The 27,337-nt window shown below is 40.9% G+C and overlaps 1 protein-coding gene across 1 annotated transcript in view; it reads left to right on the top strand.

Annotated features, from left to right (window-relative positions):
* myom2b (myomesin 2b) overlaps positions 1-23,693 on the top strand; it is a 30,640-nt gene extending 6,947 nt beyond the window's left edge. The window contains exons 6-39 of the mRNA XM_041954528.1: positions 1,179-1,267; positions 1,623-1,673; positions 1,792-1,956; positions 2,387-2,548; positions 2,717-2,858; positions 3,617-3,816; positions 4,003-4,056; positions 4,224-4,351; positions 4,805-4,988; positions 5,124-5,298; positions 5,395-5,516; positions 5,664-5,851; positions 6,181-6,307; positions 6,494-6,672; positions 7,427-7,541; positions 7,829-7,991; positions 8,419-8,525; positions 9,564-9,608; positions 10,015-10,151; positions 10,392-10,536; positions 10,820-10,882; positions 11,253-11,320; positions 12,301-12,414; positions 12,611-12,698; positions 13,490-13,528; positions 14,449-14,554; positions 15,301-15,367; positions 15,762-15,858; positions 16,584-16,620; positions 18,519-18,541; positions 18,753-18,808; positions 18,899-18,988; positions 21,368-21,493; positions 21,872-23,693. Of these exons, the coding sequence (XP_041810462.1) occupies positions 1,179-1,267; positions 1,623-1,673; positions 1,792-1,956; positions 2,387-2,548; positions 2,717-2,858; positions 3,617-3,816; positions 4,003-4,056; positions 4,224-4,351; positions 4,805-4,988; positions 5,124-5,298; positions 5,395-5,516; positions 5,664-5,851; positions 6,181-6,307; positions 6,494-6,672; positions 7,427-7,541; positions 7,829-7,991; positions 8,419-8,525; positions 9,564-9,608; positions 10,015-10,151; positions 10,392-10,536; positions 10,820-10,882; positions 11,253-11,320; positions 12,301-12,414; positions 12,611-12,698; positions 13,490-13,528; positions 14,449-14,554; positions 15,301-15,367; positions 15,762-15,858; positions 16,584-16,620; positions 18,519-18,541; positions 18,753-18,808; positions 18,899-18,988; positions 21,368-21,493; positions 21,872-22,081 (3,862 nt within the window). The 3' untranslated portion in view covers positions 22,082-23,693. The remainder of the gene's footprint in view (positions 1-1,178; positions 1,268-1,622; positions 1,674-1,791; positions 1,957-2,386; positions 2,549-2,716; positions 2,859-3,616; positions 3,817-4,002; positions 4,057-4,223; positions 4,352-4,804; positions 4,989-5,123; positions 5,299-5,394; positions 5,517-5,663; positions 5,852-6,180; positions 6,308-6,493; positions 6,673-7,426; positions 7,542-7,828; positions 7,992-8,418; positions 8,526-9,563; positions 9,609-10,014; positions 10,152-10,391; positions 10,537-10,819; positions 10,883-11,252; positions 11,321-12,300; positions 12,415-12,610; positions 12,699-13,489; positions 13,529-14,448; positions 14,555-15,300; positions 15,368-15,761; positions 15,859-16,583; positions 16,621-18,518; positions 18,542-18,752; positions 18,809-18,898; positions 18,989-21,367; positions 21,494-21,871) is intronic.
* The last annotated feature ends 3,644 nt before the right edge of the window (positions 23,694-27,337 follow it).

Consider the following 27,337-nt stretch of genomic DNA (forward strand, 5'->3'; position numbering starts at 1 on the left):
TGGAGAAATGAACAAGTCTATGACAGATTGCCATTTATACTGAATTCTGTGTTTTAAATGAGTAAAAAAAAAAGCACAGTGGTCAAAAAGATTGCCACTGTGAAAAGCTTGGGATAGTATCCAAGTTTTAAAATAGGCTGGAAGACCTGAAGAGAAAAATCTCTTTTGAATTGCAAATTAGCAGCGGCTTGTCATAATTTTAAGCCAGGCTCATGACAGAGAGAGGAAATGAAGAACCCCCCCCCCCCCAACCACTCAATCCTGGATCCTTACTCGACACACACACTTTCAGCAGTGCAAACATTTCTGTGCATTTGAAGGATTAACTAAATGCTATTATAATCCAAAATAAGAATACATTTGCTGCTCTCTCTCAGCTCCCTGTGAGTGCTCCCCTGTAGTCACTTCCGCCAATAATGTCAAAGTCATCTCATTATGACTTCTTCAGCCTACGCATTCTGCACGGGCTGAAATTCCCATGATAGATGATATGCAGTAGCGTTATACAAGGTTTTAGAAAAGTTGATTGTCTAGACCAGACGTCCATGCCACCTATTTCCGTGGGGCTTGCTGAGATTGTCAAACATCTGTGGCCATATGGAACAAAAGCAGCAACATGATCAACTCAATCCCAGCATGGATTTTGCAGCAGCAGATCTGATTGTAAAATAAGCATTTTCTTGTGAAATTATCCTGGAAATTTACCCAATTATGACTGGACTAAAGTGTCATCTATTCACAAAGAAGACAAGCACGTGTTAAGGCTTTGTGGCACTGGCTCTGCAGCCCACTAATATGTCCAGTGCCAAGTCTTTTCCAAGCATTGCTTAATGTACCCAGAAAGCTGATGAAACTGCTGATTTTATAATGCATTCATGTGGGAAACTATTGCTCATTTGTTGCATTAGTTTCATACACCTTGTAAAGACAAATCTCCGCAGCCATTACTTGAGTGGAGCAGATCCTTGTGGATATACAGCATGCTTAGGATGTAGACATTTTCCATGTCTTTACAGATGACTGTAAACATTATGAAGAGCTTGATATAAGGTGATACAGAGCCTTGCAGCATTTATACATCTGTTTTAAGAAATATTTTAATCAGATTACAATGAGAATCTATGAGACTCCCAATAGGTATATTTAAGGAATACTTGTGTTTTATTGTGTATTTATAGATGCTCAACTGACGATACCGCACAGTACACTGCTGTGGCTGGCAACATGCATGGGCAGGCCTCTAGTCAGGCCTCTGTCGTGGTCAAGAGTAAGTCCTTTGATCTGATTGCCCTCTACCTGATGCTGTAGTAGCAAGAGAGTATCTGTGGGTCCTATAGGAGTCTCAAAATGTCTAGTGTACTTAATATACAATAAATATATTTATTTTCTGGACATGATACATTTAATGGTACACTCAATGTAGAGTCTCAGGGCCAACTCTGACAGCTGTGAGTTATTACCTATTATCAATATATTAATGTTTATCTGTTCAATTCACATTAACTGGAGTTTCATAAACATTTTCCATTACTGCTGTCCATTGCTATCTGTCAGCCTGTTCACCAATTTCTTAGCCTTTTTTATTACTACTGACTGCTGCTAATGATGGTTAACTGTTCAAGGGTTCAAGCAGGAGGAGGAATCCTGTCCATATGCATGGCTGCCCTTCACAGGTGAGCATCGTAAATATGTCCAGAATTGACAAGATCAGCACCACTACTACTCCACTACCACCAACCATGTCCCCATCTCTCTCTCGCTCACTATTTCTTCCTTCCCCCAATGCCTCAGCTGCCATGCTCCCCAAAATCCATTACACTAAGATCAACATTACTTTCGTGGAGAAGTTTGGGCCGGTGTTTGCTAGTGAGGGAGGATCTGCCACTCTGACTGCTTCCATGACCCTGAACCCCAACCTGGCCAACCTGCAGCCTGAGGCACAGTGGTATAGAGATGGTAATTGTTACAAAGCAGCATTTTATGACAAAGTAATTACACTATAATTGCTAGTGATATATATTGCCTGCCACTGCGACTACCAGACCCAATCTAGTCGACATGCAGCCAGAGGCACAGCAGTGGAAAAATGGGAATATGTTATGGACACTATTTTTATTGCCAATTAATTATAATGAAAGTAGTTAAATAGACTCTAGCGATTTACCCCCAATACATGACTAGTTTAATTTGCTGTGTGTCTGTAGACATTATATAAAGGTACCATGTGGTATAAAAGAAAATTATTATAAGTTAATCTTGTATATTCAAAATCTCTACATGCAGCCAACCTCCCGTATAATTTAGAATAATATATTGCTACAGCAGTTTATAAGAGAAGGATTATGCAGGAAGCGAGACTGAACTCAGGATCCCATCTCATTTGCAGACACGCGTCTGTTTGATTCTAAATGGGTGAAGATTGAAACTGGCAGAGGAGTGACCACCTTGACTCTTCCAAACCTCTTCAAAGACGATGAAGGCCTCTACACACTGCGCATGGTCACTAAAGGAGGCACCGCCGAACACAGTGCTTTTGTTTCTGTCGCAGGTGACTGGAGAGCCTGAGACATACTGATGACTTGGGTCATCATCAGACTGGCTTTTTATTTCATTTTCAAAATAATGCATGCCCGTACTTGACAATTTTACAGGACTCTGTCACTAAGGTTATTTACTCACCTATATGTTAAATGTCACCGTGTCACTTCCCATGTAGATGGTCCTCCCCCAGTCCCCAATGCACCTGGTGCTCCAATGGACATCAAGATCCACGATGCTAATAGAGACTATGTCATTGTGTCATGGAAGCCCCCAAATACCACCACAGAGGGACCAATCCTGGGATACTTTGTGGACAAGTAGGAGTTACTGATATAAACACCATAAATAGATAAACTGACCAACATAAAGACAAAGTCATTACTGTAAGTCATCACATAGAGTTTGTTTGATTATCTGTAGAAATGAAGGGGCTATTGTCTTTTGGTACAAGAAATCCTTCATTTTTCTCTACAGTGAACAATTCTGCTGTACTTCTTTTTCAGCTGTGCACTTATTGACCCTTTCTGTACCTCACATATTTAACCAAAACTACCTTAAACAAAGTTAAAGGAGTTTAAACCAACTATCAAACAGTCACTTTTCATATATTTTACAGCTACCTTTAATATTTTTTAACAAAGATGGTCTCCATGTAGCCAATGTCTGTGCACCTACTAGACCACTTCTCTAACAATTTTTCTTTAACAGCATACAATCCACTGTATTCTAAATCATTGGGCACGATTAATCGCTATACTGTCATCTATAATACGTCCTCATTTTATTGTCTGAGTTCCTCCATTATTCTTGTGCTGTCAGATAGATTAATTGTTGCAATCGTCATCAGAGTTACACCCTTTGCTATGATGAGACTTTGTGACCTGTTACAACATGACGATCTTGATGTCTTGTACATGTTATGGTCACTGCCTGAGGCATTGTTGCCAATCAAAACCAAAAAAAATCTAAATCAGTACTTTGTTCATGTAAACCTGGGTCTATAATATGGTTTTCTTTGTGCTTTCTGGAACTTTCCTGAACTCCTTTTGCTGTCTCTTTTGTCTTAATTTTGTAGATGTGAGGTTGGAACTGAAAACTGGACCCAATGCAATGATCACCCCATAAAGATTTGTAAATACCCAGTGACCGGGCTGTTCGAAGGACACTCCTTCTACTTCAGAGTCAGAGCAGTCAACTCGCACGGAATCAGCAAAGCATCCCGCATGTCTGATCCTATCGCTGCACTGGACCCCACTGAGTTTGAGAAGCTCCATGGTGGGTTTCAGTGGATTATTGTGGAGAAATGTCATCTTTTCCCTTTATGTTACATCATTTGAAGCCTTATCCTTTAGTCACTGACCTGTCAAATGCCACTGCTGTTGTAATATGTTTTGGAATGAAACTAAAGTCGTGATTTCTGACTTGGTGATTGGTGATTATGTTGTTTTTATCTTCCTGTAGCCAAAAAACTTGGAGGAAAACTCGATGTTGTGTCTTACCATGATGATGTGGAAGGTGAGTTTTTACTTTAAGTGACACACATTTATATGTATTATTGTGCAACCCCAATTCCAAATAAATTGGGATGCTGTCTAAAACATTAATGAAACAGAATGCAATCTGTTGCAAACAAACTGCGTGTATGACATGTATTTGAAGTGTATGTGTGTGTGTGTTTGTAGCTGAGGGAAAGCCTCCAGGTGCTCCATCAGGAATTCGTGCCTCAGAAACAGACAGGACGTATGTTGTTCTGAGCTGGAAAGCTCCTGCATACTCCAACAAGGCTCCAATGTGGTACTACATCGAAAAGGTAACAAAAAATGCCATTCTGTCACCACTGCTGCTTTGCATACAACACTGTACAAACGACTTATGAATGTAAGAATGCATGCTCTGTGTTTGAAAGGCCCTCCCTCCTCCGGTATAAAAATCCTCATCTTTTCAGTGTTTATTTGGTCAAACAATATTTATTTTGATTTCTAAAACTGAACACCTACATTTTGGTGTCAGAGAAACAAGTTAAAACCTGACTGATTCAAATTGTTAATAAAGCTAATAGACTGATATCAGGCAAACTACTCTTGTGGTCATACAGTCTTCTCTTCTGTAGAATGCATACAACAGTTTTCCTCATGCAGTTTTCTGATCAACTGCACTAGATCAGTCTATTGTGAACGGTCTAGGTTAACCTATCTATATCAAGGTGTGTGTGTGTATAGGAGCAGTAAACAAGCTTTCTCTCTCTGTCTCTCTCAACTCACAGTGCCTGGTGGACAGCGGTGCGTGGCAACGTGTTAACACTCAGGTCCCTATTCGATCTCCCCGTTACGCCGTCTTCGACCTGGCAGAGGGCAAACAATATCAATTCAGAGTTTTGTCTGCCAATATCTATGGAAACAGTGAGCCATCAGAGCCGACTGAACCTATCGAGACTCTGGAACTCAAAGGTCTGCTTCTGTCTTTACAGTGTTACACAAATCACTGATTGTCTACAACGGTGGAATCAATCAACACACAACTAGCTGTTATGGTTACGGCTGCCTATTATCATTTTTATGATTTAATGTCAATTTTGTCTTCAGGTGTGCCATCTGCTCCCGGGCAGGTGATTGCTACCAGGGAAACCGACACCTCTGTCCTCATCCAGTGGGCTCCTCCAAAGGAACCCAATAATCTGATTGGTTACTACATCGACCAGTGTGTGAAGGGCTCCAAGGACTGGACCTCGGCCAATCACAAACCTCACAGGAACACCAAGTATGTTTTCAACAAAACAGATATGCTCAGAAATGTGTCTTTCTTTGATTTTTTTTTTTGGATTATGGGGTTTTGCATGTGCTTCTGTTTCTGCAGATTTGTGGTCAGTGGTCTGACCAAAGGAGAAACCTATGTGTTCCGTGTCCAGGCTATCAACGAGCTTGGCCTCAGTGATGAATCACAGGAGTCTTCACCTCTGACTGTTAAGGCTGCCCTCAGTCAGTATTATTTTATATTTTTGGTTGGTTATTACTGATGAGGATGATGATAATGATGACTATCTGCTGATAATGATCTTTTTGATGATTGTGAATTATTTTTAGTATAGCAATTCTGAGTATTAAAATGCAGTACTGCCTTTTCAGCCACCCCCTCTGCTCCTTATGACATTGCATTGCTGAACTGTGACGGCCATTCAATGGTGCTGAACTGGAAGAAGCCTCTTCACTCCGGAGGAGCGAAGATCAAGGAGTATTATGTGGACAAAAGACGCAGTGGCACAACCATGTGGAGGGAGATTCACATCCCGCCAATCACAGAAAGACTTTATAAGGTACAATAATGTATGCTGTTTACTTCAAACATCAAAAGACTAAAGAATGGGCTCCTATTTTAGCATAAATTAGACGCAAGCGCTTCTATTGTTTGTCTGATACTACAACAAAAAGCTTCATTCGCACATCTCTGTTTCAATGGTTTGGTTTGGATCTCTGGAGAAGCAACTTCTTCACCAAGTGCTCATTTACTACAACTGTTACTACACTACACTACACTGTTCCATGCTGGTTATTTTGTGCACAGTCGGCTCGTGTGAGTTTGGAAAGTGGCTTGTTTAACATGATGACCGGCATGTTAATAACCATGGTAATATATTACTGACAGGTGGAGGGCTTGACAGAGGGAGCAGTCTATCAGTTCCAGGTGCACGGAGCCAACCTGGCTGGCCTCGGATCAGCTTCCAACCATTCAGCCGACTTCACCTGCGAGGCCTGGACTATGCCGGAGCCTGGTTAGTAAATGTCATCTTCTGACTGACTCACTGACAAACTTTGAAACTTGCCCAAAAACATGAAACCTATACAAGGTTATGGAGAACATGCTGATGTCCATCACATAGACTTGATCATCGGGAGGAAAGGGGTGAATGCTGTCATTGAAATGTCCACACATGTTCAAATGTCCTTCCTCCCTTTAGGTCCTGCCTATGACCTGACTTTCACCGAAGTGAGAGATAATTCATTGGTGGTTGAGTGGCAAAAGCCTGTCTATGCTGGTTCTGGAGCAATCACAGGTTATCACGTTGAGTACGCAAAGAGGGGCACTTCTGAGTGGACCACAGTCAATCAGACAGCTGTCAGTCACCGCTTCCTCAAGGTGAGAGCATCTTTGGTTTATGGTTCCAGTATGATTATTTATCTGAAATTCTTCCATTTTTTACCTGAGTACAGTGCAATTTGACACAAAATTCAACAATTAGCTGATTAGTTGATCATATATAATCAGTTAATCAATCAAATAAAATATTTAGATAATTGTCTAATTCTTTGTATTTTTGGAAAAAAAAGCCATAAATTCCTTATTTATACACTCTATTGTACAGTGCAGTGATACACTTACACTAAACTGTGTGACACTGACACCTAGTGGATAAAGTAAACAGTTACTGGGTTAAATCCAGGCAGAAGGAGGAAGATATGTTTAGTTCTAGAATGAAAAGTAGCAGCAATTAGGGGAATTATTTCATATGTGACACTGGTAAGTCAGTTAACAAATCAACATTACATGTATTTTATTAATGTGTAATGCAGAGAATATTTAGTGGCCTAATAAAACATAGGCTGCAAAACAGTACAGATTTATTATGAGTCAATAAAAATTTGATTAATGAATTTATTACCAATGGGGATGAGTGCAAATATATGACAATAAATTTAAAAACTTTCACATCTCAGAATTTACGACTGCCGTCATTATTTCATCAACAAAATATTTTATCTCAGAAACTGGATCTTCTGATGTTGTGGGGAAAAAAATGGACAAAGTTAATGTCACAGTTACTCTACATGCCAAAAAATGAGAGCTCTCCTCCCTTCACCAACACCAGGTTGTTTTTTTGTTTGTTACCTAGGTAACAAGTCTGGAGGCGGGCACTAGCTACGTGTTCCGAGTACGTGGGGTCAACGCTGCAGGAGTGGGTATGGCCTCACTGGCCTCTGACCCCGTAACTGCCAAGGCTGTGGCAGGTAACATTTATTCACAAACAGGAGATTATCAGATTTGTGTCACAATTTTACATCTGGCATCTCCAACTCTCTGTTTGAAAAGACAACGTAGTGAAACACACGGCTTTGCCAAGTTGGAATGATGTACACGTTTTCAAAATGCTGGAGGCAAGATCAAAATATAATAAAAACCACTGAAATATAAATATCTATAGACTATGTTCCTCATGTGCCTTTTTTCAGAGATTGAAATGGGTGCAGTTTGAAGATGAATACTTTCTGTGTTTCTGTGTCGTTGTGTTTTCAAGGTTCCCAGGAGGTGTCCTGTGTTGTGGATCAGAAGTCAGGTGACATCGTTCTGTCGTTCGAGTCCTGCCAAATGAACGAGGGCTCTCAGTTCATCTGGAAGAAAGACTATAAAGAAATCACAGACTTCTCCAAAGGAGTAGTGATTAAGACTGAAGGCAACCAGTAAGAGTGTGCACACACACGCACACGCACACACACACACACACACACACACACACACACACACACAGAGAGAGAGAGAGAGAGAGAGAGTGAGAGAGAGAGAGACTTTGGGGGACTTACTTTTATAGAGACATTTTATAGAGACTTACCCAAACATAACATAACCCTTACTTGCCTAACCCTAACCTTAACCCAAGTCTACACCCTATTTTTTCATAATTTACATTATGGGGACTTGTGTTTCGTCCCCACAATGTGACAGTGTAAACAGATTTATGTCCCAACAAAATGGGGCCACACACACACAGCCACACAAATACTGTTGAATATGGTAAAAAAAAATAAAAATAAAAATAAAAATTTAAAATCTTAAATGCGCGTCATTTCTCTGTCTTTATTCGTCTCTTTGCCTGTGTCTTCATCCTAGTTCTAAGCTGATCTTTAAGAATGCAGACAAAGAGGACTTTGGGACGTTCTCTGTGTCTGTCACCAACACAGACGGAGTGTCATCCAGCTATGCAATCTCTGCTGAAGGTAGGATTTTACCCATCGCTGTGTCAGTGTGGCTCTGCTGCTTAACCACTCAGCCAAACTCTTTTAAAAATGTACAGAACTACTACTACTGACTTCTGTCTACCATCACATCTGTTGAGTTGCTTACAGCCAAGACTGACACATTATGTATTGCTGTTGACACACTGCAATGTAAATTGTTGCCATTATCTTCATCGTCTCATTAGCATTTACATTACATCAAATTACGTTAAATATCCATATCCAATATCCATCTGTTAAAGTAATGCATGCAAATATATTTCGTGCCTTGATCATGATAATTTGAGCAGCTGTAAGTACCAAAAGCAAAATTCAAAAGGAAACCACGTATCGAAGAACCGAGGCGCTGTGTGGGATGAAACAAAGATGAAAGCAATAGGGCCGTGCTTTAAAACGATCACGCTGGCGTGTAGGCAACAAACAATTTCATTACACATTAGATGAATGCTAGCAGAGCACGTTGCTCACAACATTTCTCCAAGCTTGGGGCAGTGTGTGTGTTTTAAAACCATGTCATCATGGGAAAGGGCTTTCTGTCAGAAACTTTCACAATATTTTTCCTGCTATTGCACCACTGTGCTGCTAGGCTATAATATGTTATTCAGTGGCCCTTACACTGATTGTTTCCCATTTGGCCTACAGTTTTTTTCAGCCTAACTTCCAATGCTTTCTAAACTCCTACTATACAAAATGTCATATATATCCCTCATAACTCTTACTGCAGGTTGTTACAGGAGTTTCAGAACTAGACCCCAGGGTCTAGCTCTAGGCTTAAAAAAAAAAGTGAATATAATGTATCATCTTCCTTATAGCGTTGCAAGTGTTTGTGCATTTATCTGCCTCATCCTATTAAACACAATTACAGTAATGACTTCTCCGGCTCCAAACGTGGTACTTGACTCAGCCCGTCAAAGCGCATGATAAAATGCCATCTGTGTACAAAGTGTAACATGTATTTTAGCTGCTATTTGTGCCCATGGCTGCATGAAATGAATAAGTTGTCTCTTCACATTTCAGAGTTGGCGAAGATGCTGGCACTCAGCTATGATATCAGACACCCAAGTAGGTACCTCTGGCTGACTCTTTCCATCTCTCATAATCTCTCTCTTTGTCCCTTTTAATCTGTCTTCTTTTACACTTTTTCCTCTGCTGCGTCTTTAATCTGTCTTACCCACTCTCTCTATTTCTCGGATTCTCCCTTTCATGCCTTCATTTTGCTTTGTTCTGACTTGCTTTGAACCTTTCAGATTTCTTTCTTCTTTTAGGGGCACATTTCTCTATTTTATTTGATCCAAAAAAGTCTTACCTGCTTTTGCATCACCTGCCTAACCACTATTCACCTCTCCTCTTATTTTTCCCTCCTCCCCCTTTCTCTCCTCTTCTCTGACTAACAGCTGGGTTAAGTTATTAGTAACTAAGTGCAGTGATGTTTTGGAACTCTTCACTTTTTTCCTCTTCTCTCCTCTAGTCATCCCACTAAAATCAGAGTTGGCCTATAAGATTTTGGAGAGAGGCAGAATGAGGTTCTGGCTGCAGGCTGAAGAGATTTCCTCCAATGTCACCTACAAATTCTTTGCCAACAACAAGGAACTGTCTGGAGCTGATGTAAGATACACTGTAGTTTAAGGCATAGACACAGGGAGAAATGGGAGCAAAAGACCAAAGACTTTCTGGCTTCAAGCTGAAAGAGTTGTGTGTCTGCCCTCGATGTATGCTGACCGTGATTCAGTCAGCACATTGCCCCTTTAAGCCATAATATCACACCGAAAAGTATCCACATTCAAAAAAGTCTGTCTTCGAGTGCATTTTGGCCTTTTTACAGCAACCAACTCTATTTTTCTGCAGCCCAACAAGATGGGTCATGACGTCTCTACAGGTATCATCGAGTTCATCATGGACCATTTCACCGAGGAGAATGAGGGGACGTTTACCTGCCAGATCACAGACGGAGGAGGCAAAGCACAGAGCTCCCTGGTTCTGATTGGAGATGGTAAGAGAGGCCTAATGACACATATGCAGCCCATATGGGCTTGTGTATGTGTGTATTTGCATCTCTATTATCAGAGACTACATTATGGAAATGATTCCAGTTGATAAATGTAAACGTGGGTTTGAAGCTGTTTTGTTGTGCTTTTTTCCCCATATATTACGATTCTGCTCTCATCCAAGGAACCATTAGCCAACTAATCCACTGCAAGAATCTATAGCAACTACTGGCAACACTTTGATCTTTTAATTATTCTCTGTTTATGTGTATCTGTATGTGCACACAGCTTTCAAGGCAGCGCTGGCTGAGGCTGACTACCAGAGGAGAGAGTACATCAGAGTCAAAGAGGGTAAGAAACACAAAACATCATCCACTTTTAAAGCTTGTATGAGCCTCACTCGACTTATTCTGAGACCAGCACACCACTATGTTGCCTGGGAGACAACTAATCTAATCAGTGAAAAGAAACAGACCCACTTTACTTCAACTGGGAGTTGGAACCTTAAAACTAAAAATGGACTCCTTTCAAATGGCTCGCTACCTGACAAAATAAGTCCTAAATTAGAAATAGCTAGTGTAGGTGCACAGTGGTATTTAGCATTTAGAATTTTTAAAGCCATACATCACGCACAAGGCAGTTCGTAGAGCTCATACAGTCGGGTAATCTATTTTAAGTTTCCCTTCCCTGGACGTTTCTCCCCTGCCTTTATCCACCACAGGGCCACACTTCAGTGAGTTCCTGTCACTTCACGTTGGAGACGACTGCTCCGTCACTTTGGTCTGCAAGGTAAACACAAACTCAATGATCACTGAATATTTACACGTTAAACAAATGGGAGGCTGACCTGGCTGATTGGTCATTCTTTGGAGGCTGAGTGCAACAATGCTGTGTAATGAAAAGGTCTAGATAGAAAATAACCAGAATTACACTGCCAGGATTTTGTCTTGGTTTAGTTAACATGAAGGAGGTATTTAAAACAATTTTGACATCAAAGTATTGTTCATGCCCCTTGAGACAATCTGACATCTGTTTAATCTGTTTGTTAGTGTAGCCCAAATAAGTGCATCTTGCATAATGTAGAAACACAACAAACATATGCAGTGAATTAAGTGGGTGAATGTTGAGAGGGACTACACATAGAGGGCATTAACTTCTTTTCAGGCATCAACCATTTTGCAGAAATAGGCTCCATTTGTAATTGGTAGCATTGATTTGTTTGGGTATCATATATACTTTAAAAATAACTACAGGCCAGCTTCTCTCGAGGTAAAGAGTCATTTTTTCATCCAGGAGATGGGATGAGAATAAAGCCCAAAGTACAGACGTTGAGGTATCACTTGGTCTTAATGAACCAGTGCATAAACTGAACTTTCCACACATCACTGACTTGTTGGATGAGCATCTTGTAATGAGATAGAAAATCTGAGGTGTGCTGCATTAATGACATTGCTAACAAGTTTGTATAAGGTGGAACTAAAGTGAATTTATATTGGTGATTTTACCCGCCGAACATCTCTAGTAGATCTGTTCCACTCCCTGGTTGCCATGAAAAGATGAAGTGCAATACATCTAAACCCGGGACTGCTAAATGACTTTTAGAGGCAGATTGATGCTGTTTTTGGTCTGGTTCCATCTGAATTGCTGCCACTGGGATTGATGATCTGCTATGTAGAAGCTATTTAAAAAAAAAAAAAAGGCAAAAACCTTGTTAATGACGATTATGTTGAATGTTTAAATAATATTTGCGATGATGTGTTTCCTTGCAGGTTGCTAACTTGAAGAAGGAATCTGTGTTCCACTGGTTTAAAGAAGACACAGAGATCATCCCTGATGTGAAGCCTGACCTGGGATCAGGAGTCTGCAAACTGCCAATTAAACTGGTAATTGCACTTGGTACTGTTAGTCCTCTAGATTTTATGAAACTGTGTACAATACGATTACTTCTATGCATGGTTATACAGTATTTATCAGGATGTGGTGCAGTGTCAAGGCGTTATACAGTGATTCGGTTAATAACACAGCTTAGTGCTTCTCTGAGCATCAGAAAACAAGGATTCTGCTTTGTTCCTCCTCCAGTTTTCACTGAAGACTGCAGGGGTTTATAAGGCCACCATCAGCGATGACAGAGGACAAGATATGAGCCAAATTGACATCTCCGGAAAAGGTAAACATATCCTTCGTACTTAATTCATCTTGCTGATTCACTGAGTAATTCAGTAGCTTGCTGCCTGGCTGGTTGACTAACTGAGCAAAAATAAATAATGACCTACAGTAAAATGGCCCTTGAAAAGGATAAAGTCTAAAAAGAGCTTGATGCTCATTAAAAAGTGGGAGACAGGGGAAAAAATGATCCAAATGTATAAACTGTATCTGTACATGGTAAACTAATGAATTTTTAACAAACCCTCTAACCCTAACCTTGTTTTTCTGCCTCCTGTGTAAAAATAGTTCCTGCCACATGACAGCTTGCTCACCTGCTGGCTGTATTTAATCCTGAGAAAATCCATTTTAATGTTCCTGTAAAAGTTTGGGTGGAATAAACTTAAGATGGTACTCTGTAGTCCTTCAAGCTTGAACTTCTGTACACATTTTGATGGCAGAACTGAGCATTACTGTCCTTTTCAGATCATCTTTTATCCCTTCTGTATTACAGGTTAGTAAGTATTTAATCAGGGAGAGAATTCGCAGATGGCTGCAGCTCTTCATTCTATCTAAATTGGTGCACCACTAAAGAATAGAACCATTCGGTTAATGGCTTAATAATGGCAACAGAGATACTGAGTCACACAGTATAGAGACGGCTTGCCTCAAAGCAACACATAAACACACTAGTAAACATGTTTAATTTACACCTTTCATTACTGAGACTTGAATGCAGCCACCAGAGGGCAGCATCGCGACTCTCCATCATCTTGGCTCTTTCCCTGACCCCGTGTTTCTCTGCCTCTCTTCTAGTCTTTGACGATGCCATCAACAAGATCAGCCAACTGGCTGGTGGGTATCTGCCTTTTGCACACACACATGCACAGAGGTGAACACACAGACATGAATTATCTCAATAGCAGAAATCCATATTAGCAACAGTACTGAACATCACCATCATCCCCCTCTACACACTGACGGGCTGACGTGCAAATGATCTAAATTTATATAAGAGATTTAGATCCATCATCAGGCTGATGGTTTAAAATCCCACTGCTGCACACACACACACACACACACACACACACACACACACACACACACACACACACACACACACACACAGTTATCAGCATGTGGCAGAAGTTGTCATGCTGGAAGCATTTGGCCATCATGCCATCATGTGGTGAAATCACTTTAAAATTCCACCGCGCTGTCACAGTGACAGTGTGGAGGAGCATCTTACTCCTATTTTAAGAGACAGTCACTTGACAGCTCTGCAGCAACTGCTACAGCACTGGTTGCAGAGGAGAAGAGGGTTCATTACTGTGATAATGGGAAACCATGGTGATGTGACCAGGTGGATGACACACTTGTACACTTGTAATGTGCAGAGAGCAAGGTCCCACACAGTCATAGTGTAGTGTGAAACTCCCTTTTGGGTATAAGAGCTCTTTTTTCTGGTGTTTGAAGTGTTTTATTGAATGCAGCATACAAGCAGTCTGCACTCTGCTTCATTAGTACAATTCTGCTCTCCAAGCTGGACAAATGTAACATAAAAAGGAAGTCATGAAATGGATATTACATGTGCAAATGGCTGTAGATGGAGGTTTGATTTTATCTGATTAGTTCTGAGCTAAAAAAAGATGCATCCTGTTGCTCTCCCAGCAGAGTGGGGGTAGCTCATCCGGCAGCAGATGGAAAATATGTATCTGATTCTGATTTTAAATGTGCCCTCCACAACCTCTATCACCTTCCATCACCTCCTCCAGGAGCCAGCGCAGCGCAGTTGGTGATTAACTGCACAGCAACAGGCATTCAGCTGCAGTGTCACATGAAGTACTACACCTCAGAGATGAACATCACCTGGTATCATGGGTAAGAAATAAACACTACTCTTACTACCATAACACCAACAACAGCTACTACCACTGAGGAGAAGAAGAAGAAAATAATGGTAACCATAACTCCTGTATTTGTAGTCGCAGGAATGGTTTTAGGAGAAATAAGACTACTCTTGCCTATAAACATGCCGACCACAAACACATTATTTTGCTTTTCTCTCAAGTTAAACCTCCGGGAGTGGCAAAAACAATAAGCCACATAATAAAACTTGTGATGGCTGTTGGCAAGTGTTTTCATTATCCTGGTTATTGCAGTAAAATTGCCCTGTTTTGTGACAAAAATCACACCCCTATCATTTTCTATAAAGAAGCTAGGTTTTTCTGCACTTAAAAGCACTAGAGACCCTAGAAGCACTTCAAACCCTAGAGATGACCAAAATGTAGGGGGGAGGGGAAATAGAGTGAGAGAGAGTGGACAGAAAAAGAAAAGATGGGGGGAAGACAAAGAAAAAGGATGAAGAGAAATAGAGGGAAAGTAGGCGGTGAGCTGTTATTCAATTATACAAAGAACAAAAAAAAATTCTGGAGATGAGATTTTTAACCTCTCCCCGTCTTTTCTGCGAGTGTGAGGGAGCGATAGATAGCATGAGACAGAAATTGGTATCCGTGTGCGTAACATTAGGCAGGCAGGTAAACATGATTTTCCATTACCTCTGAAGCAGGCTTCACCAGCTCACACACACACTCACGCTAACCTCTCCTCTCCTCTCCTCTCCTCAGTGAGACTAAACTCTCCCACACTGACAAGGTTATGATTGGAGGAACCCCTTCTATGGCAACAATGGAGGTACTATCATCTCCTGTACAATGCTGAATAGTATGTGCCTCTTAAGTGGATCATACGTGGGTAATTTTATGACAGCAAAGCCCTTCTGGCAGTGTTACTGGTGAACACTGATGTTGCTTAAAAGTCCTGGCAGTGTCTTTGTAGAAGTGATTCCAGGGCAACTTTTAGACAAACTAAATAGATAATGTCACCTTTAAAATGGGTAGGTAATGAATAAAAACATGATATATTGTAAAATTCATTAAACGTAATTAATTGAACAGTGTATCTTCCTTTTACTTTTTGTCTGAAAGCTTTGTAATTACCTGGTAGATGAATGAATCTCTTTCAAACCAGTAATTAAAGACATGCAAGTCGAAATAAACAGTTGCTTAATTAACTGATTGATTCACAGGTGATTGAGCCAACAGAGAGGGATAAAGGACCATACTCCATTGTGATTACCGACCCTGAAAACTCACATAAACGCACACTGGACCTCAGTGGTGATGGTCAGTACCTCATTTGCTCTCTCTCTCTCTCCGAGTGTCACTCACTTTTTTTTATTGACAACAGAGTAAAAAAGAGGGCTGGAAACAACACGGTCACTTGTTTTTATGGAGCTCTTGGCTTCAATCTGTAGTTTAAGACTTTCAAGTGACACTTCAACCTTTTGAGTATCAAACACTCATCCCCGCTGGCTCGAAAACTGGCTGTAAAAACTTGGCAGTTTGCTTTTTCACAAACCCCCCCACACACACACACACATAACACAAAGACACCCTGCAGCTTGAGTTCATGTTGGTTACAATGGATTTCATGCAGAAACAGTATCAAAAGATCCAAAGAAACCCATCAAAAGCATAATCAGCTTCTCTCCTGTCCTTCCAGTATGCTCAACATGTTTCAAACAATTCTATTTTTGCCAAATATTGGATAAATGCACTGCTCCTATGTTGCATTGTCCCCCTCCTCAACTTCAGACGCTATGCCATGAAGTAGAGTATTTACATTTTCACCAAAATATGTTTAACTGACATTTATTAAAGCTGAGCACTGCTGCAGGAGAAGGAGCAAGCAACAGACACAGGTTTAAAGCCACCTTTGAAGCCAGGGTTGAGCGTTTTTTTATACTCAAAAGGTGAATTCCTTGTGGAGTGTCACTTTAAAATAAAGTAGGGAGACAGTTAGTGTTGCGAACACTGACAGTGAAGTTGTGTTTTTTTGCCTTTTACAGTATATGAGAAGGCCTTCGCTGAGTTCCAGAAACTCAAGTAAGAACCACACTCTCAAATCTGTTTCTTATTTGTGCCTTTCTGTGTATATTTTAGTCAAACTATAACTCTGCTAATGATGAATCACTGTTTCCTACACATCTGAACCTGAAATGTGACATCTCATAGTATCTCAAAGTATACATTAGTACATATAAATGATATAGTTCTATTTTATTTGCTACATGTTTAACTTTTTACTCACAAAATCCTATTAGAGACAATAAATGGAGTAAACACCGCAGACATGTTCAGCCGGAAAACTTCAGTTCAGCTTCCACACACAACTTCCTTCACTGACCGCAAGATGCATGTAGATCCAACACACCATTTCCAATGACATGATCAATGTGAAGGATCAATAGACAGACTGTGCTTTTGATGCATCTACTGCGCTGTTTAAAAGCACTGGAATTACTCCCTCTCAGCAGCCGTCAAGGTTGAAGCCAATATGGATGTGTGAACACCTGCAGTTCCTTGAATGGCCACTTGAGGCTGGCTCCAAAAGCAAGTTATCCCCATAGACCCCCAAATTAAAACACCCAACTTACAGCAGAAACAGAAATGGTTACAGCCTCGACAAAAAGTGGTTTTGATTACTGTTGCTGATTTCCCAGTTCATGACAACCGCACAGGGGATGATTTTTTATATATAACTACATATAAAAAAAAAATATATAACTCTCTCACTGAAATATATTTAGACTTAAAGTTATGCATAACTATGGGCATGACCGCTTTGAGTGACAGCTAGCCACTAGGTTTCAGCACCCAGGCTTCATTTGGCCCGCCTTAACTACACCCGAGATCCACCACTTTTCCCATTTTTGGATCAGTTGGGAGTTTGGTGGAGCACACTGAATGGCTGCTACTGAGATGCTGTGTTGAAAGACACACTCGGCTATAGATTTTATTTGTATATACTATTCTGTACCAGATAGCCTGCACCTTTGCATTTGACGTGTTTGTAAACACTGTAAAGCACATAAATAGAGTTGTATCTCAATTTATGAACGTTTGCTGAATAGCTTCAGCAAAGGTTGCTCTCCATCTACAAAACTACAGTGAACCCCAAAACTCCTTGCAGTGAATCCCAAAACTCCTTGCTGTCTGAAAAAGTCCAGTCCATTATAATTTGAGATAAAAATCAATGTTTAAAAATAGACGCAGTCAGGTAGCAGAGATCCTTCTGGGTCCTTTGGCTAATTGGGCCAAAGCGAAACCCCACACACTGAATTTTGCAAATCCATTTACAAAAATCAATTGAAACTCCAGACACTAAACAGTGCATGCAGAGTGGAAGCTGTCCAAATCCCTTTTCTAATTAACATTCAAAGAGAGACATTTAAGCGCAAGATTTTACAAACACATTGAAACAAGTGACACCCTGTTGCCCTTTTGATTGAGCATCAACATGCCAAGAGGAGAGCAGAGTTCCCTCAGCCATCTGGTCCTGTGGCTGACCTCTGGCTTTCCCATGCTGATCCAACAGACCTCACCCAGTTATTACAAAGCAGTATCATTTTTCCCATAGAAAAGATTCTGTTAAGTCCCTGACTAAACTCCACTATAATGAGGTTTGGCTCTAAACCTGGAACGCCTTGTGCCAAACCATCTGACCACTGCTACTGACCCGAACATGGGAGGGATATTATGCATTGGTCAGTGAAAACAGACCATAACCAAACTTGTCTAGACTACATGTCCAACAAGGGCTCACATTTGATAGTGTTAGAACTGTTTGTTGTAGAGTCTTTTATTTTGAAAGGCCATTTGCCTTTCAAAATAAAAGAATACCGAGAGGTACATCTTAGGTTACAGTGTTTGACTCAGTACTGTGTATAATGCTGTATATGACAGTGAAAGAAACATCTCTAACTTTTCTTTCTGTGTTTCAGGGCTGAGGCCTATGCTGAGAAGAGTGAGTTCATCCTTCCATTCTCCTTGTTCCTTTAATATTTTTTCTTAATTACTTTCTACAGTTACTTCTGTTTAGAGATGATCATTGTTTCGATATTGTCTCTAAAAGCCACTGGTTGTTTAGTTGTCTTAGAGAAAATAAAGCCCCGGATTCTTCATCAATATGATAACCAATAGGAATGAATGGTAATGTTAACAATGGTTTGTTTCAGACCGTGGTAAGGTGGTGGGAGGACTGCCTGATGTGGTCACCATTATGGAAAAGAAGGCAAGCATCTAGCTGTATGTGTACTGAGTGATTTTAGTCTCTGTAAATGTGTATGTTTGTCTAACAAGTCATCCTTTGTTCCTCCCACAGACCCTGAGTTTAACATGTACAGTTTGTGGAGACCCTAAGCCTCAGGTCTCATGGTTGAAGAATGGAGCGGAGGTGGAACCTGGCGATCAGGTAAATGCTTCGGCCACACTAACTGATAACGGACTCTTCAAACAAAGCCTTGTTCTTTGGTTTGGTTGCTGCTGACTGCTAGCTTGTCTGGTGATACTGGGGTTTACGCACTCAGAACGTGTGCACTGGATTGTGTTGTGTTATTCCCGCTAGCGTTGACTGTGTTTAAATATTTGGACACTCTTTGCAAATAATAGTATCCTACATATGTACTGTCAGAATGCAATGTACAACCATTACTACAACAATTACTACAACAGTTTTAATACCATGGTAAGAATTCTTGATTTGCTTGCATGCAATTCTTTAAAATTACATGCAAATTAAAATAAAGTAATAATAATAATACTCATACTAACACTCATATCACTACCACTACTTCTACTGCTACTTATAATAATACTTTATTTGCATAGATAGATAGAAGATAAGCAGCTCAAACTGCTTTATAACAAAGAAATTGCATGCACCGAGTCCCTCACATAAAAAGCAGACAGGGAAAAGAATCAATGTAAAATAAAATGGGGATTCAAATCCACATGATATAGAATAGTGAAAATAAGACAAAAATAAGAAAAAAATAAGTACTGGAAAAGTAATATATACATGAGAAGATCTGGAAATACTGGAGGAAATATTGAGGTGGTAATAAACAAAGTATTTTCTAAGTAGTGTATGTTTCAATTCAAAATTGAAAGTGATGAAAAAGACAACATCCCGTAGTTGTACACACTTAAGGTCTTTGTTTGAAATATGCAACAACAAAGTGCGTCTACCTGCTTTTGCACCTGTTACAGTCCCTCACTGGAAGGATCTACATTCTTTAGGTGAGGTCAGCATTATCAGCACAGTCCTGAATCTGTAATGGAACAAATCTGCCTCTCATAACTCACTGACCTACTTGCCAGCCAGCACAAGTCTACAGTCTATCCCCAGTCAGTGGAGGCTCTTTCAACAGCATCAGCATCCTGCGGCTCCTCGCGACTTTGAAGATTTAAGTTTGAGAGACTCCAGGTGGAATATGTGTTGAAGTTTGCCCTCTTCTTTATTCATTCCCTCACCTGCTAATAATCTGTCAAAAACAAGAACTAACGTCCTTGGTGATGTGTTTTCCAAATCTCAGGAGTGCGTCTCCCCTACGTAGATACCACAGAGGCTACTGAAGATACTAACAGAAAAACAAACAGACATATATACAGATCCAGAGAATATTGCACTGAAACTCAGAGTAGGGATAGATATTACTTTGAAGCTATACAGGTTTAAATAGGGAGGTAGTGAATACCAGAAATTCATAATGCTGTACATTTCGTCTGCAAGTACAAGATTTTCGTGTTCTGAGCACAACTAAAAAACGACTATAATACCCTTTGTTATGTTTTTTAATACAGCAGCTACTTTTTCATCACTCCAACAAAAGAGAAGCTAGCAACCCACAGATTAGCCTACACTGGTTTAACAAATGAATGCAATTATCCTAGGCCATATAACATGTTAATTAGAAAAGGCCCATCAATTGCAAATGTGGCAACTTTTTAGGTCTATTTGATTTTTAGGCCAGTAGAGATTTTAATATCTCAAAACTAAAGGCAAGCGTTTCTCTTAATAGGAACGTAATTAGCCTGCTACAAGTGCCACTCCATAAAAATGAACTCATGTGTAGACCTTGCAAATGAGTGGGCAGGTATGAGAGAGAGTAACTGAAATACAGTATTCTCGCCATCATCACACACACACTGCAAGTCAGATCCACACAAGTGTACTCCATCCGCATTTCTTGAGACCAAGAAAACAAAACTATTGATGTTTAAAGCCTTCGGAGTTGAAGTGCACTTGTGTCAATCTGACTTGTACTCTGTGAGTAGTGCCGGCGACACAAGTGTACTTCAACTCTGAAGGCTTTAAACATCAATAGTTTAGTTTTCTGAAGGCTTTAAGCATCAATAGTTTAAAGCCTTCAGAGTTGAAGTAAACTTGTGTCACCAGCATCACTCACAGAGTACAAGTCGGATCGACACAAACATACTTCAACTCTGAAGGCTTTAAACATCAATAGTATTGTTTTGTGGTCTCAAGAAATGCGGATGGAACATATTTTTATTGTCATTTAATTCCATCATTTTTTGGTTGAGCTAACAGGGCTCGGCAGAATATAATAGACTGGAATTGGTCATTACTCCTCGTGTCCATCTGGCAGTGCTCAGCTTGTGCTAAAGGGAGGTGCTTATCAAAGCTCATGCTGCTGCTCTGACTGGAAGATGAATCAGATTTTAAATAAAACTTTAAGTGACGGGCGTTTTAAATGTTAAATCAGGCTAAAGCCCCTGTGCTGCCTCTGTCTCTCTCTCACTTTTTTTAACCTTTGATTTCATATTTCAGTACGTGGTCTCCCTGGACCAGGGCAAGTTTGCCAGTCTGACGATCAAAGGTGTTTCCATGGAGGATTCTGGCAGATATACCATGATTGTCCAGAACAAATACGGAGGGGAGTCTGTGGATATAGTGGTGAGTGTCACTGCTACGTGCCGCAAATTACAGGACTTACTCAGAGCTGTGAAATCTTTCTGACCATCTGTGGCACAAATCTCGTCTTTTCTTTGGGGCCTAACAGTGATATTCTTTGTGATCACACTTGTAACTCAGAGCCCTTGCAGAGCTGATATTTGACCTTGAGACTTTTGTCCGACGGTGATTTGACAGTTTCACCCGGAACATTATTTACTTAAAACTCAAAAAGATCCGTTGAAATGCTTCACAGTGTTTGCATGAAAGATTTCTCCTTCCTTTTTTACTGCCATAGATACAAACAGTATTGTAAATGCATTTATGGGAAACGTCTACATAAAATTAACAATATGTCTTACTCTGCCTCCCTCTCTCCAGGTCAGCGTGTACCGTCACGGAGAGAAAATCCCTGAGGCGAAACCTACTCTGACCCCTAAAACAATCATCCCTCCCAAGCTCCCCATTGAGATCCCTCAGCCCAAGACCCAGCCTGCTCCTAGCCCCGCCCCCTCTGCTCCCAGCCCCGCCCCTCCCAAATCACCAGCAGGAAGAGGGGTGAAGAGCCCCACGCCCACCAGGAGGAAGTAGAAAGCACGACAGTCAGAAACAAGGAAGAAACATATTCACACACTGGTGCACATATAGACCACACAAGCTTTTACCGGTATGCTCGATCTGGACAAATATTAAACGCATTTAATGAAATGGAGTGGACACACTTGGCGTTAGAGCGTTGAGGCAACCCTGGTAGTTAAGTAGATAAGTGTAATAATAATAATAATAAAAAAAAAATTTAAAAATGTATTACTGTGATATCACTGTATTAAAACAAAAAAACTGAAATGAGTAAAATGAAATGTAAAATTAGTTCATATCGGAACATGACTAAATTAGAAATGAGTTTAATTAAAATGAGCTGAATTGAAAACTTGAATAAAGCTGAAATTTGATTAAAACTATTGCTGGAAAAAGAATGAAATGTGTTCAGAATTGACGACGGAATGTAAGTGAAGCATAATGATTAAACACGTAGTGATAGTCCTGTGTACAAATGTTCTAAAAATTCAAATGTATATCTGACTAAAATAAAGGTGGAAAAAACAGAGATCAATACGTATTAATATGATTAAACAGACTCTGTTTAGAGCACATTGTTGGTCACCACCATGGACACATCTACTGAGAATGCTTAAGCCCCTTGGAGCTATACTCACTGTATGTTGCTATAACAACATAAAACACAACATAAAAACAGTAGCTGTGATATGCCCTCATCACTATCTTGCTGAAAAGACATCTTATGTTTCAGTGATGCCTGCATTTGTGATGGTGTGCAACATATTGTGCTTTATGAGGCCCTTGGCAGAATTTCTGAATCCCCCCATCACGCACCCTTCACCAGCACTACCACCACCCTTTGAAGACGGGGCCAAGCCGAGTCGTGGTGGCCCTGTGGAGAGAGGTGGGCCCCACAGGGCGGGGCGGCTCTGAATATGATCAATGGTTTGGCTCGCTCTCACGGTCACGAGACGTGTTTAATACATGAAGGATTTCATTTACATGTTTCAGAAAATCCCGCTCCTGTAATGGTTCCTGCAGGATGTAGATGCACAAAACAACACTGGTTTAGTTTTACAGCTCCAAGTCACTGCTACATCCAACAAGATGGATGTTTACGCTATGTAGATTTTACCTTCTTTAAGAGGCTAAGTTTCACAAAGAGCGTGCAAACACAGGTGCAGAGAGAAACAGGCTGTACGAAGCCATCATTGTACAAATGGCTTTACGAAGCCTTCATTATGCTCCCACCTCTGTCAACCGATGGCTGCAAATATATAACACCATCCTCCTTAACATCACCATGGTGAGATATTGAACATGCTGAAGATCAGCTGGCAGTGAATCACCACTTAGTAAACCAGAGCTGTGGTGCAGGACTGCCACACTAATACTGCCGCCACTGAAAACTGTCATTCTGCTTCATACTAGCACCAAAACATATTTTTGGGAAAATCTATATGCATTTTATCTTACAGCTAAATATCAATTATGTACAGTCTTCCTGGCCATCAGCCAACAGCAGAGACAGACATGCTGTGAGTAGTCAGTCAGGTTTAAAGTGCAGGAAGTAGTGATGGCAGAGCTGATGAAAAAGATGGCTGATGAGATTTGTGGTTCATTAAAGCTGATGAGAGGAGAAGAGCAGACGGGGAGAGAGAGAGAGGGAGGGAGGGAGGGAGGGTAAATTCATTGTTTCTGTGTTTGCTGTTGCTAATAAAAGAACGAGATTACACTTTGCTGAGCCTGTTTATTCATTCTGTCAGAGAGAAAGAGAACAAGAACAAGAGACGGATTGTGAGAGAGTGAGAGAACTGGAATAATGGCGAGACTGAAACGAGAAAGTGAGACTGTGAGGTTGCTATCGTTTTGTGTTACTTCTGCTGCTGATGTGTCTGCTCTGGCGGTGTGCGAGATGAGTCTTGTCATGTTAACAAGTTGAGAATGAGTTGAGTGATTGAAGCAAAGAGATACAGTGAGAGGCGTGGCTGTTTGGGAGTGTAAGTTATTTTGCTATTGCCGCTGTTGTCGAGGGTTTTTTCTGGACGCGAAGACAAATCTCATCATGTCATAAATCGTGTGTGTAAGTGTGAAGGGAAGGAAGAACGGACTGAGACAAAGCGTGCATGAGAGATGGATGTAGATAATTCAGTGTTGCGTGGCAATAGAGGACTTCTGAAGTGCGACAGAGAAAGACGGGAGGAGAAGGAGTGTATTAGAGAGAGCGGGAGTGAGAGGAAGGAGAGACAGAGATCTGAATCATTTTGATGTTTTCGCTGATCATCTGCTGTGAGATCATATTCCTGACTTTTTAATTAATTTTCACATTTTTAATCAACATAATTACTGAGAATCCACATGTTACCATGACAACCAACTTTTAATTTCAGCAAACTTGGAAAAGGATTCATCTCTGTGAGACACGCAGACAGCCTGTGCACTCAAGACACACAAACAGATGCATATATACAGACACGCGCACGAGCATAAGCACACATGCACACACACACATACATATACACGTGCACACACACACACGCATATAGACTGCTGCTATCTAAATGGAATAGCTAGCCAGTACTGATAGCATGAAATTGTGTTTCCAAATATAACACCGTGTCATTGGAGTGTGTGTGAGTGTGTGGGTGTGTGTGTGTGTCGAGAAACAAGACTATAGAATATATGCCCTTTGACAAACCTCCACATGGGGGCACTATGGTAACATGCACACACACTTAAGACGCCGTTTTCTCACGCACACGAACACACACACACACACAAGGATAGACAGGCCTGTCCTAATTAAAGCAGCGCTGTTCAAACAATGAGATAAACTAGAAGCAGAGACATTTTGTGGGTGTGCACTGACACAGCCACATTTTAAAATACTGCTATTACGCACACACACACACACACACACACACACACACACACACACACACACACAAACACACACACTTACACACACACATATACACGCACACAGGCATGCATGCACACATTTTGTAATTTGCAATTTGCATTATGGGGGTAAATGCTGACAATTACTCTGATGATGATATTGATTACTGCTGATTTTTGCCTAAAAGAGGGAGGAGGAGAGAGGTGAAAACAGGGATATGAGAGGAGGATAGATATGAGGAAGAAGGGAAGGAGAAAGAGAGGAACTAATAAAGGACAGAGTGCGAGAGGAGAAACAAGCAGCATGTTATTCTACAAGCATGTCACGCTGTCTCATGATCATTTCATTATTTCACCATTAGTAGTAGGACAACCATCGAAGGAAGGGAAGGAAGGTGAGAGTAGTGCGGAGAGGGAGGGAGAGAAAGTTGAGAAAAGGGAGCAATAAGAGAGAGGAAGAGTTGTGGGAGATGTGAGGAGGAGGGAGGGACACACAAAAAGTGAATAAGGTGGATTTGATTAAATCTGACTGATTTTGAAAGTGCATTGCATCAGATACACATTTGTAGGCTTTCTTTGTCTCGTGCTCATAACATCCTCACACCACAACCAGACAACAACAGGGTGTCGCACCTTTTACTAAAACTGAAATGAACCAGCTTGTTTCTCATGTCAGCACCTCCAATCTCACAGGAGCTCTCACACCAATCAAAAATCTGCAAATGTTGGATTAAATAGAAAGTTTGACACAATCAAGACAGCTGGAACGTGTCTGCTCATTGGTGAGAGTGGAAAAGACTGAATTTGTAAACCCCTCACACTACCAGTTAATCCTGGCTGTACATCGGTGCTGTCTAACCTCTGGCTGGGATTTCCCCTCAGATTGGTGGCAGATCTAGAGTAAATCAACCCATTAATCCTCCACTGTGCTCCCTGCTTCGCTACTCCAACGTTTGTTCTGTGCAATACAAATGAAGTAATAGAGACAATATAAATGGCAAACTGATCACAAATAGAGTAAACGGACAGAGGCGAGGAGGAGGAGAAAGAGGAATGAGGAGAGAAGAGGAGACAATGGAAGCAACAGCGGAACGAACAAGAGGTTAGAGTCACCTATCTCTGCTGCGATTATGAATCCAATGTTCGGACATCTTTACGTCAGGCACGTCATTTGTCAGAAACTTCTTGTGTGTCTTCTATCCACAACACATGTTCAAACCACATTCTGTAAACTTAAAGGCTTTTTTTAGCTTTAAAGGCATTAACATCAAGTGGGAAATGATTCATCTTAAGGAGGCGAGCTTAATGTTCACATCTGGTAAATTTCCAGCAATGTTAAGTGATGCTTTGCAGGGAAAATGCTTCTCCCTCTCCTGGGAAGTCAGGTAGCTCAGCTACACCCCGGAGCTGGTAGTGACTCAGTGTCTGGCTGTTGGAGGCTTCAGCAGGACAGATGCTTGACAACATGGAGACTTAAATCCTGGATCTCTGGTCCAAGGACACTGTGCCTACTTGCCATTCCAGTGTGTAGCCCTAATTCCACTCTGCTGGAATACTGTGGCCTTAAACACATTAAATCCACAGGCACTGTTTGTGCTAACGCAACGCAATAAATCACAGTACAGCAGCTCATTGTTTTATAAAAACCCAAAAGAACATGCAAGCTCTCACCCTTATTCCCATGTCCCCCTGCTTTTCCTACAGGTTCCCCATTTTTTCTCTCACATCACAGACATGAAAGTGAGTTCGAGGCTCTAAATTGCTCACATTCATGAATGTGACTCATCATCCGCCTGAGCCTGTGTCACTCTGCCCTCAACAGAAAGAGAGACAGAGAGAGGGTGGGCAGAGAAAATGAATAGTCGATTGTGAAACTTAGACTCCATTCAAACTACCCTGAAAACATTTTTCTGTGAGAATGGGAGACAATGAGAATGATGTGTGATTTTAACTTCAGCTGCTTATTCCTAGAAAGCTGACTTTTTTTTTAAAGAAGGAAGAATTCCCTCTGACAGCACCATTCTTCTCCCCCATAGCTTGAAAAAAAAATGAAGTCAGTATTACCATACTCTTCTCAGTCTGTCTGTCTCTCTGCCTCTATCTCCCTCTAACTCGCATCTCTCTACTCTCTATTCATTTCTACCCGCCTCCTCCCCCTTTTCTTCCTCTATTTCTTCTCTCTTTCAGTCACTCCTCCCTCACTCTTTCTTTCACTCCTTCTCCAATCACTGTGAAATTGCAAGGCGGCTGGTTGGGGACTTTTCTGACAGAGAAATTTGGCTCCGATCAGAATCACGAGCAAGCTTTCCTGCATTCCTTTCCCAATTTAAATGATTTTGCAGCTTCACAGGCACAACCACCCAGACAGCCAGACACACTCACATT

This window comes from Chelmon rostratus, chromosome 1 (genome assembly GCF_017976325.1).
Source record: "Chelmon rostratus isolate fCheRos1 chromosome 1, fCheRos1.pri, whole genome shotgun sequence".
NCBI classification, from domain to species: domain Eukaryota; kingdom Metazoa; phylum Chordata; class Actinopteri; order Chaetodontiformes; family Chaetodontidae; genus Chelmon; species Chelmon rostratus.